Source organism: Aulostomus chinensis, chromosome 3 (genome assembly GCF_037954235.1).
Source record: "Aulostomus chinensis isolate RoL2024-O1b breed Wild chromosome 3, RoL_Achi_v1.0, whole genome shotgun sequence".
Classification (NCBI taxonomy): domain Eukaryota; kingdom Metazoa; phylum Chordata; class Actinopteri; order Syngnathiformes; family Aulostomidae; genus Aulostomus; species Aulostomus chinensis.
The window spans coordinates 15375907-15390586 of NC_141322.1; the positions used below are offsets into that span (position 1 = coordinate 15375907).

At 42.8% G+C, this 14680-nt stretch overlaps 2 protein-coding genes and 2 non-coding genes across 6 annotated transcripts; 3 read left to right on the forward strand and 1 right to left on the reverse strand.

Moving 5' to 3' along the window:
• Positions 1 to 4213: 4213 nt before the first annotated feature.
• Positions 4214 to 8572, reverse strand: LOC147267832 (uncharacterized). 3 transcript variants are annotated; one of them, XM_086198911.1, is made up of 3 exons: positions 8170 to 8572; positions 6487 to 7212; positions 4214 to 4715 (listed from the first exon to the last, which is right to left on the reverse strand). In XM_086198911.1, exons 1-3 carry the CDS (start codon positions 8348 to 8350, stop codon positions 4672 to 4674), a joined length of 951 nt encoding a protein of 316 aa, XP_086055037.1. In that variant the 5' UTR covers positions 8351 to 8572; the 3' UTR covers positions 4214 to 4671. The 3 variants fall into 3 exon arrangements, with proteins under 3 accessions (XP_086055037.1, XP_086055036.1, XP_086055035.1); XM_086198910.1 differs by having other exon boundaries at positions 6285 to 7212; positions 8170 to 8571; XM_086198909.1 differs by having other exon boundaries at positions 4214 to 7212; positions 8170 to 8569.
• Positions 8573 to 9292: 720 nt separating this feature from the next.
• gnl3 (G protein nucleolar 3) lies at positions 9293 to 14620 on the forward strand. Its single transcript, XM_086198908.1, has 15 exons — positions 9293 to 9391; positions 9595 to 9653; positions 9815 to 9955; positions 10075 to 10194; positions 10275 to 10355; positions 10440 to 10575; positions 10672 to 10775; positions 11726 to 11876; positions 11994 to 12081; positions 12303 to 12480; positions 12577 to 12719; positions 12976 to 13112; positions 13633 to 13772; positions 13974 to 14037; positions 14111 to 14620. Exons 1-15 carry the CDS (start codon positions 9379 to 9381, stop codon positions 14221 to 14223), a joined length of 1668 nt encoding a protein of 555 aa, XP_086055034.1. The 5' UTR covers positions 9293 to 9378; the 3' UTR covers positions 14224 to 14620.
• On the forward strand, positions 11512 to 11643 carry LOC147267834 (small nucleolar RNA SNORA47). Its single transcript, XR_015112346.1, has one exon. It is a non-coding gene; the product is annotated as a small nucleolar RNA SNORA47 (small nucleolar RNA).
• LOC147267835 (small nucleolar RNA SNORD19) lies at positions 12789 to 12860 on the forward strand. The gene has a single exon (XR_015112339.1). It is a non-coding gene; the product is annotated as a small nucleolar RNA SNORD19 (small nucleolar RNA).
• Positions 14621 to 14680: the final 60 nt, after the last annotated feature.

The following is a 14680-nucleotide window of genomic DNA, read 5'->3' on the forward strand; positions in this document are numbered from 1 at the left end:
GATTCATTTATTTACTTCATAAGAGGAGCAAAATGTAAAACATCAAGTTGCTGTTTCAAGGAGGGGGGGGGGGATGCAAAAAAAAAAAAGTTCTTGGCTGGATTCAATGATTTCCTGGAGTCTTTCAATGACAAGAAAGCACGTAAACATATTTCCCAAGATCTGATAAAGTCTCTTTAAGGCTGGTTGACCTTTTGATGACACATTCCATCTGGCAATGAAATTTACAAGCTCTTAGCAGATTTGGAAATGAACCTTTTAAGGATTTAGTTTTTTGATGTCAAGCCATGTTTTAAGGGTTAAAAAAGTAAGGGTACTACAAAATTCTGAGGACATTTTTAAGACGTCCAAATGGTCACATGACAGCAGAGGAACATTCCATCAATGTCCTCAGGATGCTCATGCGATGTCATCTATTTTCAGCAATGATCCAAAATCCAGTGTAAAAATCTCATTGGCTTTTGGCTGAGGGAATTTATGGTCATAATGCGAACTTCCAGAACATTGCTGCAGCACTCTGAAAACTTCCATGCTGCTTCCTAATCATATCAAAGTAAAGGGTTTTGTAACTTTCTTGCTGGGAAAAAGACTAGATCCCCAAGGAAATGTATCTAAATTGATGTCGAATTTAAATTCACGTCTATTATCTAGATTATATTTTACATACGCAGGCTCACCTGCTCATGAGCCGCTACAATAAAAAGTCTAATATCTTGCCGGCTGCAGTGCAGGACCAGATGAAATAGTGCAGAGACTCCCTGCAGTTGAATAAGAGAGATGAACCCTTCAGGGAAGGATGCTGCTCCCCTGGAGACAAAGAGAAATGCATGGATGTCTAAAAAACATGTATGTCCAACACTAAAAGCCTGGATTGCGCTAATACACTTGGGGCAAAAACCGTAAGAGTGCACTGATGAATGCGCTCAGGGACGCTGTACACTGCTGCAGTGCACCACCAATTTGGTCACACCTCCAGCTTTTCATCAGGGGATCAGCAGACAGAAAGACTGACACCGGGAGCTGATTGCTTTCTTCTGCCTTTCCTTTCAGTCCCGATATTCCTTGAAGTCAATGGTGGCACAAAAACTTACACATTCTGAGTAGTGTACAGAATATCGGCTGTTGTGATGTTCAGCTTCAATTACGAGATGTTTAAATATTTGTTTATCTTGTTTACAGCCATGCTGCTCAGTCGCATCACTTTGTCCGGTCCACAAACCTTATTTAAGAGACTTGATATGTCACCCTACTTCACTATGACATGCCATATTCAATGGTTCGGCTCGTGATGCATCAATATGTGAGCAATGACACTGAAACGTCAGGAAATGTTATGTCTTTGGGAGTACAGAAACCTTGACACAATATGAGGTCATCCTCCAGGTGAAGCCCCACGTACTCAGAGGAAAAGAGTGTGATACACATTTTTTAATATATATATTGCTATTTCTATGGACTGCAATGTTTTTAGATACTAGCGTTGGAGACTACTGTTTGTATTATACTGCTTTTTTTGTTTAGCTTTGTTTGTTTTGATTTGTTTGTTCCATATATATATATATATTTATATATACATTGTTGTTTGAGGATCCAGCACTCATTCATATCTCTGAGGGTAGATTGTGTTTTCTGGGGACTATTGATTGTTTTGTGTTTTGTCCAATAGCTTCAATGTCATTAGACCTAAGATTCCAAATGGGTGTTAGGTATAGACCAGACCAGAAACACACCCCATATTTGACCGTATTTTATTGACTCCTATAGTTTATACGAATATTTTATAGCAAAATCTAATTTTCATGATGTTAAATATGCCAGTTTTTTATAGCTTCCATGTCATGTGACCGATAGGCACTCCAAATCAGTACAGACAGAGAGGTAGAAGACACACAACTTTTTATTCCATTTCACTATTGTTGTCTGAAATTATCTGAAATTGTAAGGGCGGCACGGTGGTGCAGTGGTCAGCACTGTCACCTCACAGCAAGAAGGTTCCAGGTTCGAGTCCTGGCTCCATCACAGGATCTCTCTGTGTGGAGTCACATGTTCTCCCTGTTCCTGTGTGGGTTCTCTCTGGTACTCCAGCTTCCTCCCACAGTCCAAAGACATCAAGAGAGGACGAGGCTGATTGATACTCTAAATTGACTGTAGGTGTGACTGTGAGTGTGAATGGTTGTCTGTCTCTATGTGTTGGTCCTGTGATGGACTGGTGACCTGTCCAGGGTGAACCCCGCCTCTCACCTGAAAGCTGCTGGGATAGGCTATTAACCTACTGAAAACGGTCCAAAATGCAGCGGGCTGGCTTTTAACTATGCACCAATTGACGCGTTGGTGCATTTGCTCCCTATTATATGAATCTGTGTTCATTTTAAAATCCTGGTCAAACAGTCAGTGCCCTGCATGGACTAACACCCTGTTACATTACCTGAGGAGGAGGATTTAAACCACTTGTGACTTTGTGTCAGTGACAAGACACATACAAATGAAATCTTCCTCCAGCTTCTTCTCACTGGACACGGGGCAGTTTTAGGGGATGTGTGAGCATCTGACCACAGATCAGTGAGTGTGTGAGCTCAGAATGAAGAATGTCCTCTTGTAATTGGTCTCAGCATTCATCGCTTGCAGTCTAACAGAGCAAGTTATGGTGACTGTGATGCAGATGACAAGAATGAAAAAGTTTTCTTAACAGCTCATGAAGATGTCGTGTTTGATGAACTGCCGCTCAGCCTTGTTACGCTCCGTACTACGAGACACTGAAGCAGCGCACTGCTGTGTTCAAATAGCACGCACCAAAATGTCTAGAAAAACTGTACATAAACTTTACACCGTAACCCAAAGACGAGATTTACTACATGTGGACAACAAGAATTTTTAGTGATGACAAATGTAAATTTGAGTTTACAACTTTTTAATTATCTGCAACTACAAGAGTAAATGTAGTTGTCTTCGTTGACTCTGAATTCACTTCAGGAAACACCAACAGGGACACTACCCCACCAGGTGTTGTATATCTGTTACTACAAAGTAAAACACGGTGGCTCGGTCCCTCCGGTGGACTTGACGTTGACACACTCTGGAGGACGCATGATGAAAAATTGAAAATGGTTTGAATAAGAGTGGGATTTTTTATTTATTTTTTGCCAAATTTGGACATAATTTTAATTTAATTTAATTTGCTTGAATGCAGTAAAGCTGTGTTTTCAAAATGTCCCATTTCAGTGCCATCATTTTATTTCTTATTCTCCCCCCCCCCACACACACACACACACACACACACTGTGATGTCCTGTAGTCCTGTAGTGAAATTTGTGTTATATGTTAATCAGGTGATGTATTAATGTACAATACACATAAACACAAACTTTGCTCGTTAGCGAGCGTTTGGGGAAAATGCTGATTGAAATCCTGGAGGACAAACGTTCACACTCCTCATAGATTTATCAACGTAGTCGCATATTTTCCAAAGAGGGAGGTAAAATTACCATTTTTATGGGTATACGTGTATAGTTTTTTTGGGGGGGGATGTATTTCCAAGGTGAACGGATCAAACTTTATGTAAATTTGCTAACCTTAAGGTACATAAAGTTTAAAAAAAAATCTGCCCAACAGGTCTCAAACAAGCCCAGTGCTGTTCCTTTGATGCCAATTAAATCTTCAGTTCTCTGTAATAGGATGTAACGGTCACTAGTGTTGAATGCAGCGTGAAGACAAGCATGGAGACGAGCCCTTTATCCAGCCTAATTGGGTCATTTGTTACTTTACCATTGCCCTTTGTGCTATGAAGCACTCTAAATCCGGGCTGTATTTTCCCCAATAACATCTGTAAATCAGCTTTTCTCAAGGATTTTCAAGACAAATGGACTGTCTGCACTCAGTTAAGGAGTCCCTGGGGCCTCAAAAGGCTTAATTTTAGTGTGGAGACTCAGGTCATCGTTTAAATTACTTGGAAATTAAGAAGAAAGTGCAACTAGAGCAGGCACAGTGAACTTGGGTCTATAAAGATGCATAAAAAAGGTCGAGAACTTAATGTACTGTAATGCACTTCGGATACATGCTGACATTTGAGGTTTTTGTTGGGCAAAATGAATGGTGGTTCGTTTCAGGGATCCTCGAAACATTCCATATTCACTTAAAGCACACTAAATATCATATTTTAATCTTTGAAGACAAAAAAAATGTTAAGACATACCAGAAGACAGTTATACAATCGATACTCAATTACTACTTTATTAAAAAATAACATTTAATATGCAATGATACAACACTGTACACGAAAGTGTGTGTGTGTGTGTGTGTGTATGTAGGGGAAGCAACATTGTCCCAGAAGTAGTAGGGGTGAGTGGCTGCAGGTCAGCCATGAAGATGTGCTGAAGTTGTCTCATGCTGCAATCATCACACTCACGGAGTAAAACTTTGGCAGGACTTGGCATGAGACTTCTTCAAATTTGTTTAGAGTTTGTGCGAGACATTGATGCAAATTATTTCCGTGTTTACTTCGACAGATTCAAATGCAAACCCTGAGTTTGCGATCGTTGAAAGAGCTGTTCCAAGTTGGTATTCCCGTATACCCCGGTGTCATGAATGCAGCATTAGTCCTGAGAGGAGAAAGTAACTGCAGGGTCTATTGCTCAGGGGAGTCAGTCCATGGTGTGCTGAGGAAGTACCTAATGATCAACCAGCCATCACTAGAGTGGGATGTGAACAGGTTGAGACCCCTGAAAAACAACAGACAGGTTCAGCTAATACTGTTAACGGCCCTGTTGGAGAGAATTCCTGCATTGTCAGAAGGACAGATTAAAAAAAGTGCAAAACTTCTAAATGCATGGCAGATTGAGACTAGTGGTATTTTACAGAATCTCACATTATTTCACAAAATGCTGGAGTGGTCCAAGAATAGAGTTCTCCACATTTCAATCGACAACATGAAGCACTGGACGATGTACGATGGCAGTATTTAGCTGTGCAACAATGTAACAGCACGTGCCAGAAACACGGTCGACATCGTGACCGAGCCAAGCGCCCAACAACACAAGTCCACAGTTTATGGAGGAGTTTCACCCGTCCAATGCCAGGTCATGGACTACTTACGGCCATAAAGGTCATTTTTAAATGTAAACAACTACAGCGGTGTTGGATTTAGGTAATACAGACTCTGCTCAGACCTGCACTGCCACGTTCCCAGTGATGACAAATGGACATCTGCTCAGGACATGATGAGATCTGCTCATAGTGACCACATTCTTATAGCAGTGTGAACGCAAACATGTCCTGGACCAGCAAATCATCGGATTGTTTCAATCGAGACGCATCATCGGCACATTATCTTCGGCGATTTAGTTTGCCTGGAGAACACCAATGGGTAGACTCAGTCTGAATTATGATTTCTGTTAAATTTCTAACCAACTACGCACAGAGAAGTCAATTCAGCTAATCTGTCAGTTAGTCTCCGTCACTGCAATCAACCAAATTACCATCATCCAGATCATCCAAACAAGACTAGGTACTTCAAAGGAATTAAAGCGTCAGCGATCAGAATGAAGAGATATTTTGGTCGACACGACTCGCAACAAAAATAAACCAGATGTGAATGTTTCACGCAATTTGAGCAAATATACATGAGTCATCTGTAATAAATAAGCCAGATCTGCTCATAAGTGGTCACTGAAGACAAGTGCGGAATTGTGTTCGAATGCCAAATGAGGAGCTGTCTGCTTGTGATCGGATCACTCAGGGCACGTTACTGCAGGTCTGAACGGGGCTACGCAGGCTTTGTTGATTCTTTCGGTTCAGGAAATTTTTAAATGAGAAAATATTATTGCATGAGTACTCTGACCCCTGTTCTAGATTAATTCCAGACCGGCAAATTTTTCACTCAAAGGTTCATGTGTAAGTGCTGTACACTGTTGCATTTCTTAACGCACCTCAGTTTCAAGGCATGTGCGGAAGACTTCATCATCATGCTAATGTGACTACGGGAAGGCTAAGTAATTGAGGAAGGCTAACTAATAACTCAAATTGCATCTCAAGAGATTTAATTCTCAGCGACAAGTACAAAATGATGTAAATGACATACTAAACTGGCTAATATAAATTCTATTGAGGGACTATGGCGTGGAGAAATATTAGGTTAGATTAAAAAAATTGCTCTAAGTGTTTGTCTCTTGAAAAGTAGGAAGAAAAAGAATTTGTCTTAATGGCAGCGATTTTAGCTTTTTGTAAAAAATAACAAAACAAAACAAAAAACAATTCCCACATCAATATGATTCACGTGATCAACAACGCACTTGCATCATTGCCCTGAGAAGTATGTTCCCTCGCGGCTGTGGGTCTGGAGATGCCTCTTTATTTTGTCAGAGCGGCTGAAGCACTTGCCACACACGGGGCAGCTGTAAGGCTTCTCCCCTGTGTGGATCCTCATGTGGACCTTCAGGTGAGCCATCTGTGTGAAGCCCTTCCCACAAATCTGGCAACGGAACGGTTTTTCACCTGTGTGGCTGCGCTGATGCTCCTGCAATCTGCCCGAGGAGCTGCAGCACTTCCCACATACACCACAGCGGTAAGGCTTTTCCCGTGTATGCACTTGCACATGCACATGCAAGTGGCCAATGTGGCTAAATGCTTCGCCACAAACCTTGCAGCAGAAGGATGACATGTGTCCCTGTTGCAGGGGGGATTTTTGGTGGGGACAGTCAACAGCGTTGGCTGCTTGGTTACGCATGTGAGAAGCTTGTCCTCTGTTCGCCCCAGTTCCTGTTCCCTTTCCACCAACCATCTGTCCTCCATTCTCCACCCCGATAATGTCTATGTTGTTCTCATTTGAGCAGTTCGGGTTGACTGGTGCAAGCGGCTGAGCACCACTATTGGAAGAAGTAGAGCCTCTGTGGCCTGTTCCACTCTCCGCCTTCACGTGCCTAGAAGAGCCTCGAGATCCAGGATCCCTCTCCCTGTTCTCCACGCCTTGACTCTGAGGAAGACTGGATGTGTGAGGGCCATCCTGGGGATATTCGTTTCCAACACGAGGGGAGGAGAACATGTTCTCTGGTGTGCTGCAGGAACCGTGCCCACGAAGTTGATCATCTGTTTGGCTGGCTCGCAAATCTCTTTTATCCTTGATCTGGATAGGAATACGTTCTTCATGGCCCATGCTGGGACTCCACTCACGTCGTGGATGCTCACCATCCTCCTCTTCTAACAGCGCCATTGACGGACGATCTGAAAACCAAACAGGAAGAAAATGCTGAGATGAAACTATTAGCTAATTGGTGTATTGAATTTCAACAGGGACACATTTAAACATAAACAATTTAACACCCAGTATGTCTCTTCACAAATCCTAAAGTGCGTCATCTTGTATAATCCATACTTATCCAGTTTGGCAACACCATGCAAAGCAACACCTGTTCTGGATACTTTTTAGTTTAAGTGTTGCTTTAAAACGAAGGTAGAGAAGAAGGAAGAGGCAGTTGTTTGTTTTTATCATTATACATGTTTTTGTCACTTTTACTGCAAACATCAGGAAAATCCTAGACACTTGACGCATCCCATGCACATTAGAATGTGTGTTATGAATCCCTTTGGTCCTTAAAGTAGAATTCACAGAGGCTCTAACTGGGAACTGTGGACAATGCCAACTGAGGAAACACCAATATAAAGTGAAAATAAGAGCGCTAAAGGTTGAATGACGCGGAGAAGGCATGACTGCCCATACAAAAATGATTAATGGCACAGATGGCGTCACTTTGGAAGCAGTTTGGGGTCGAGTTAATGTTGTAAAATTTAGTTTTACTAGACTTTGGCACAATTATACCCTGCGACAGAATGCAGAACTCACATATCAAAACATTTTTTCATACAATGACTGTTTAACTCAAGAACTCACGCTCAACCGAGTGCTAACCTCAGTGTGGGCTAATGTAGCTAGTTAGCCAACGAACAAAGGTTGCTAGCGCTAGCCGCTTCACAGCAGCAGCTGCTTACGTCAGCTAGCTCGCTAGCGGCCAAAGTTCACTGGACTGGAAGTGTATGTGCACTATTTGAAGCCTTTAATTTGTGTTCTTCATTCGGCCTGTGGTTTGAAACTTAATGTTCACCCCTCAAAACCACTCCACGCATTCAGTTAATAGGACACAATGAGGAGAGACTCCACCGTTAGCTTTCACTCGAGCTAACCTGGCCATATTTCAATTCCAGCATCTCGCAGCCTTCGTCTCAGATGGTCGTTCTCCCTCTCTCTGATCGCTATCTCCTCCTGGTACTCCAAGATCGTGTCCTCCACAGACTTGTAGATTTCTTGTGCAGCAAGCATGAGCCGCTCAGTTAAAAAGACGTTTAAAAACTGTAATTTGGTCATTGTCTTCTGTGCCTCAGAGCTCTCGCTATCCTTCAAAATGGACCAAAAAGATGCTCTACCCAATCACGTGACCCGGAGTAGTTTCTTCTTCTTCTTCTTCTTCTTCTTCTTCTTCTTCTTCTTCTTCTTCAACATGCGTCTTCAACAGGCTCCAGATTTCCCCTGAGGATTTACCATCAAACCCATGATTGTTGGAGATCATTAAAGAGATCAAATTTGGGTCTAATGGGAAATTGGGATTACATCGATCAGAATCTAACGGCTCAACATCTGGTTTTGATGAAAAGGTAGAAGGCAATATTATTTCAATATATATTGCAAATCAACATACCAACGTTTTTACACATTAAAATAAAATGTGTTATCTAATAATATAATACACATTTTTTAATCATTCAATTATAAACATTTTGTATTCAACTTAAAAAAAAAACACACACAAGCTTTTTTCGGTTAATTTCTGATGAAAGGATGAGTTTATGTCTCGTGACTCAGTGTTGGATTAAGAAAATGATTCACTAGCAGCAAGTCACGTGAGAACAGACCTCCATCGAGTCTTAACCCACTCTATAAACTATTAAGGTTTTAAACCCTGACTGCACAGATCATGTAGGCTAACTCTAGTTCTTCTTTCTGTTTTAAAACACGCTTTTTTAAAAAGTAGTTTTTATCTGATGAATTTGAAATGTTGTTATTGCTGGCTTTTATGCCATTGCCATTTATGGAATGATTACCTCCTGAATTAATGACGCTGCAGAGCACTCTCTGTGTTTGAAATGTTCTGTATTGGTTATTATAATAATTACTATTAGTATCACGAGTAGTTTTAGTAGTAGTGATAGTAGTAATAGTTGAACTGGTAATAGTACACTGTATTCAACGTTGTCAGAATAATGACAGGTGACCCTCCTGTGCAGCAGGTGGCGGAAAGCAACTCTGCGCTGGTTAAAGCGGAAATGACGTATACAATACTCGCACTCCTCCACGTGCGAGAGCTGTAGTCACATTTGCGCGTCCGAGCCAGCACGATGAAACGACCAAGTAAGTAAAACTTGTATGGCGACTTTCCATAAATAGATTGATCATTGACATTATAATGTAAGGCTCGATGTTTAGCTTTATTTCGACAAGCGGCTCATGCTCTTAGAAGCAGTTGTCATTCTCCGTTAGCTTGAACTTTAACGCTGCGTTAGCTTCACCTTTGCCTGCAACGTTGATCTGTTTTACTCTCCTTTTGTTCCCAGAGCTGAAGAAAGCAAGCAAACGTGTGTCATGTTCCAAACGTTATAAAATACAAAAGAAAGTAAGTGTTGTGAATGACTGGTTATCAAATACAGGCAAATATTTAAGTTTAATATGTCACGGAGGCCTGTGTGCCAAATAAGAGGCTGCTACTGCTAACTTCTTGCTGGCTTGCTACTTGTAAAGGTCCTAAATTGACTGTTGGGTGTGTGTTTTTTTTAGGTCCGTGAGCACCACAGAAAGGTAAGGAAGGAGGCGAAGAAAAAGGGGTTGAGCAAACGAGTGAAGAAGGATCCAGGAGTGCCCAGCAGTGCTCCCTTCAAGGAGGAGGTTCTCAGGGAGGCAGAGCAGAGGAGGCTGCAGGTTAGCACTCCCCTGGCTGCAACAGTGTGCTGATTCTTTTTTTCTTTTTTAAACCATCTAATCTGACCTGCAGTTCTCAAGATTGTAGCAGTCTGTCATTCAATTTTTTTTTGTGTCAGATTGAAGAGGAAAAGGAGAGAAAGAGACAAGCCCTGAAAGAGGAGCGAGCCCAGAAGAGGAAAAAGGAAAAGGAGGCTGCTGCTGATAAGACAGAACCCAAAGCCAAGAAAGCTCGACAGGTATAAGGCAGCATGGAAGTCACAGATCAAATCAGCATGTTATGAATTCACATTTTGATATTTTTGCATCTGATTGGCAGGATGAGGTTGGGAAGCATACAGAGAAAAGGACTGCTCCAGACAAGAACTCCAAAGAGTTTCTTTGCTCTGAAATAAACAAGGTAATATGACAGTCCTAGCATTTGTTTTATTCTTTAAAGACATAGCTGTATTTACAAACCTCGATCTGCTTCTCTTCTCCTCAGATAATTGATGCGTCTGATGTTGTGATAGAAGTACTCGATGCTCGGGATCCTCTCGGGTGCAGATGTCCCCAGCTGGAGGAGGCAGTGCTGCAGAGGGAAGGCAACAAGAAACTGCTTTTTGTTTTAACCAAAATAGGTAAATAGACCTGAGAAGTTTCCATGGGTTTGTGGTCTACAATTGGAGAAGCAAAATGGACCGTCTGCATGTTAAGTCATGTATGTGTACTTCTAGATCTGGTACCAAGATCAAACGTAGAGAAGTGGATACAGTGTTTACAGCGAGAGTTTCCAGTCGTGGCGTTCAAAGCATCAACACAGCTCCAGTGTAAAACAGTGGTAAGTAACAGTACACTTTTGTTAGTGATCAACAAATATTTAAGCTTACCAAATATATTTAATATGAACACTGAGTTCAAGCTTATGTGTCGGATGCTGGTCCCAGGATCAGTTCATGATACAGTACCATCCTATCCTGAATGAGCCGCTAGGAACTTTTACTGTTGGTGCTGTGAGTACATTTTGATGTGAAGGTTTTTTGAATGTCGGAATTATTTCACAGTCAGAGTTTCAGTCCCCGTTCCCCCCCCCCCCCCCCCGTCCATTCCTTATCAGCCCAAAACCCCTGAAGGGAGACTTGAGTCTCAGAGCAGCTCTGGTTAGTGGATCAGTAACTCCAACAGATGGGAGTGTTGTTTGGAGCAGAACTAACATTGTACAAGCCTCTGTTTTGTTAAATGTTAATCAGTCATTAAAGACAAACAAGGGATTATGACAATTACTACACATTGGTGGAGCTCCCCAGCCAATACCAGTCCTGTGCTAATGAGCTTTAAAAGATAAAGGTGTGTACAAGTCCAGAAAGCAATTAATCAAAATAATATGCACAATGGGGAACGGAAGAACTAAATAATGTATGCAGCTCTAACTTTTGCATTCCTCTTAATTAGTTTTTCCCTCTTTGGATGTCAGGTACATTCGTGTCATACTGTTGCATGAAGGTATAAAAGTGCCTGGTTGCTCTGAAACAGTCGTGAGGTCGGATTCGCTAGGCTTGTCTTTGCATCAGTGTTCACGGAGGACTGAGAAGGTCGAGCAGCTTCTTGTGCTGCTTAGAACTGGTTAGAACCTCCAACAGTAACGCGCAAAGCACTCAACGAAGCTGCTCTGCAGTCTGCAAAGCTGATTGTGTGTTTGTGAACATAACAAAATATGTTTCCTGGTCATGCGCCTGTACACGTGAGCGGCACATGAAAGTCCATTTAATTTTGTGGTACTTCCTTCCCCAGCGAGCAAAGAAGAGCAGGATAGTGCCGTCCAATGAGATCCTGGACCGATCCAGAGGAGCAACCTGCTTTGGCAGCACTTGTCTCACTGAGCTACTTGCAAGTTATGCTGCTAACCTACCGAGTGAAGCTTCCCTCAAAGTTGGCGTAGTCGGTGAGAACACAATTACCCAAATATCTGTGCCAGTGAGGGTTGTGGCCAAAGGTTTTATGTCTCTGGCTTGTCTGTCTAATCACTCGGGTCTGACATAGATCTCCTTCCACCCTCCAGGGTTCCCCAATGTGGGAAAGAGCAGCCTCATCAACAGTCTGAAGGGAATCCTGGCATGTAATGCTGGAGTCAAGAGAGGCATCACAAAGTGAGTCGTCACTGATAATAAAAATATAGATGTTACATTGCATATGAAGCCAAATCCACTGTTAATCACTTTAATCTTACATATTTGTGTGCTTTTTGTTTATGTTTTGCTTTTTTTTTTTGCTGTGGTTATTAGGTCTTCTTATAATTAGCATTTGAATCTGAAGTATTGCTCCCAGGGAGGAAACAGTTCTCACCATGGTCACATGTTGTCACTCCTAGATCCATGCAGGAGGTCTACATTTTGAAGAATGTGAAGCTACTAGACAGCCCAGGAATCCTGGCCTCACCATCCAACCCGCCAGCCTCGATGGCTCTGAGGAGCCTGCAGGTGGAGGAGGGCCAGGAAAGTGTGCTGGAGGCGGTCCGGACTCTGCTCAAGCAGTGTAATGACATGCAGGTAGGGAGAGTCCAATCACAAGAAGAGGTCAGGTTGGCTGGTATGAGTTTGATGTGGTGGGTTTTTTTTTTAGTGAATCTGTTCCCATGGTTACAGGTCATGCTCCAGTACAATGTCCCCAACTACAGAAATTCTCTGGAGTTCCTCACCTGCTTTGCCAAAAAGCGCGGCTATCTAAAAAAAGGTGGCGTCCCAAACACGGAGCAAGCAGCCAAGGTGTTTCTGGATGATTGGACGGGGTGAGGAAACTTCCCAGGGGAAAGGGTGGGTTGAGGTGGGGGGGGGGGTGCAGCTGTGGTGCATCAGTGAGGAAATGAAGACAAAATAGATTTCTGGATCTCAGTGAAGACTCCTAATCCAACTCTGATCCGAGCACCGTGCCAAGCTGTCATTACATGAACACATTCAGATCTCTTTATAGAAGGCTTTTCTCTGGTGTCAGGTTGAATTTTTTTGGAGTGACAGAAGTCTGTCGATGTTTTGTGTCTCCCTCAGACCCAAGATGAGCTACCACTGCAAGGCTCCAGACAACCACAGGCTCCCCGCACACCTGTCTAAGTCTGTGGTCACGCAGATGCAGAAGGGCTGGGATCTTAACAAACTGAAGGCAGGCAATGAGCGCACTCTCAGAGGTACAGCCGTTCAGCTCTTCTAAGTAGTTGTCTTTTTAATCTATTTTTTTGATTTTTCATCCAACTGTCTTGTTGCTTTTAAAATAAATTTGATATTTGTCTTTTCTGGTCTACACACAAACCAGAATCAGAGCAATCAAATCTCTTCCTGCTCACCCACGGCTTTGTTTCCATGACAACCACCACAGTAAATTATCATCAATGCATGGTTTTTTTTTAATTAGTTGCGGGGGGGGGTGATGGAAAGGTTCATGAACCTTTTTGTGACAAACATGCTGGCTGGAAACTCTTCAAAAGTGGAGACGCCTTCTAATGAGCTAGAAATGTGAAGAGCACCACAGAGGAATCTTGGTGAGCAAACTTCAGCTGATTATTCCAATCAGTTGTGGTGCTGTGGTGCAGCAGTGAACGTGTAACATCGTACCTCACCGCTTCGGTCCGCTCTAATCTACACACCGCCTGAGAACAAGTATTACTGTAAGTCACTTGTGTTGCTGACCCCAGTTTTTGCCTCATGTAGGTGTTAAATTCCCCAACCAGACCGGCAGTATAAGCTTCGTTTCCAAAGGTCCCACCGCCGGCATACTGGCTGTTAGCAACGCCCCTGAAAACAAAGTCGAGGGAGGATCCATGGAGAGAGAAGCAGAAAAGAAAGATGAGGTAACTTAACCAGACAATACACACGTAAAGTATCATGCTAGCAGTCTAACCTCCCCGTAGGAAATGAAGACAAAAATGAAAGTCTTGATTTTTTCGTGAAGACTTCTAATCCAACTCTGATCCTGCTGGCTGACGAACTTTTACCGAAGTTGCTGTGACTTTGTGGGAGGATTCTAACTGAATCACCTGCTCTTCTTCCAGCCTGATCAAACTGCTGAGGAATTGAAAGCTGAAGCAGAGAAACCACAGGATGCGTCACTCAAAGGTAAACTCATACATTTTTGGATAAATTTCTTTAAACTCCTGCATGCACTCATCTTTTTTTTTTGTCTTCCCAGAAAATCCAAGTCATGTGCAGCTCCAGCCTGCCCCCACTGCCATCAGCCTGTCTGCAGCTGCTACAGACGACGCCTACGACTTCAACACAGACTATAAATTAGCTTCACTCTGATTCTGAGCCGGTGGCCGAGTCCATGTGGTCTGCTGGACCTGCAGCCCATCGCCGCTGGAGTGCCCTCTGCTCCTCCTCGTTAGAGGCCAAGTTGATCATCACCTCACTCGGAGAGGTCAACTAGCTGACGGTGTCAGGGCCGTCGTTTGAACCCTTCCTTCGCTCCGCGACGACTGTTTGCAGGAGGAGAACAAACCTCTCCATTTGATTCATTGATGTTTGTCAGGACTGCTCTGGCAGCTTGGGTCCAGTTTATTCAGTGACAGTTCCCAGATGTCAGTGAGCCGTCCCGAGCTCAACTTTCCAGAGGGTTTTTGTAAAGTTGTCCTCATACAGAATGTGTATATAGACCTTCTATATATGTAAAACACTCAATAAAGCCTCTGTTTGTCCTTACAAGAACATCCTCCGGCCTTTTTATGTTTTAACAGTTTTCTGCTGAACACGGGTCCTTTTT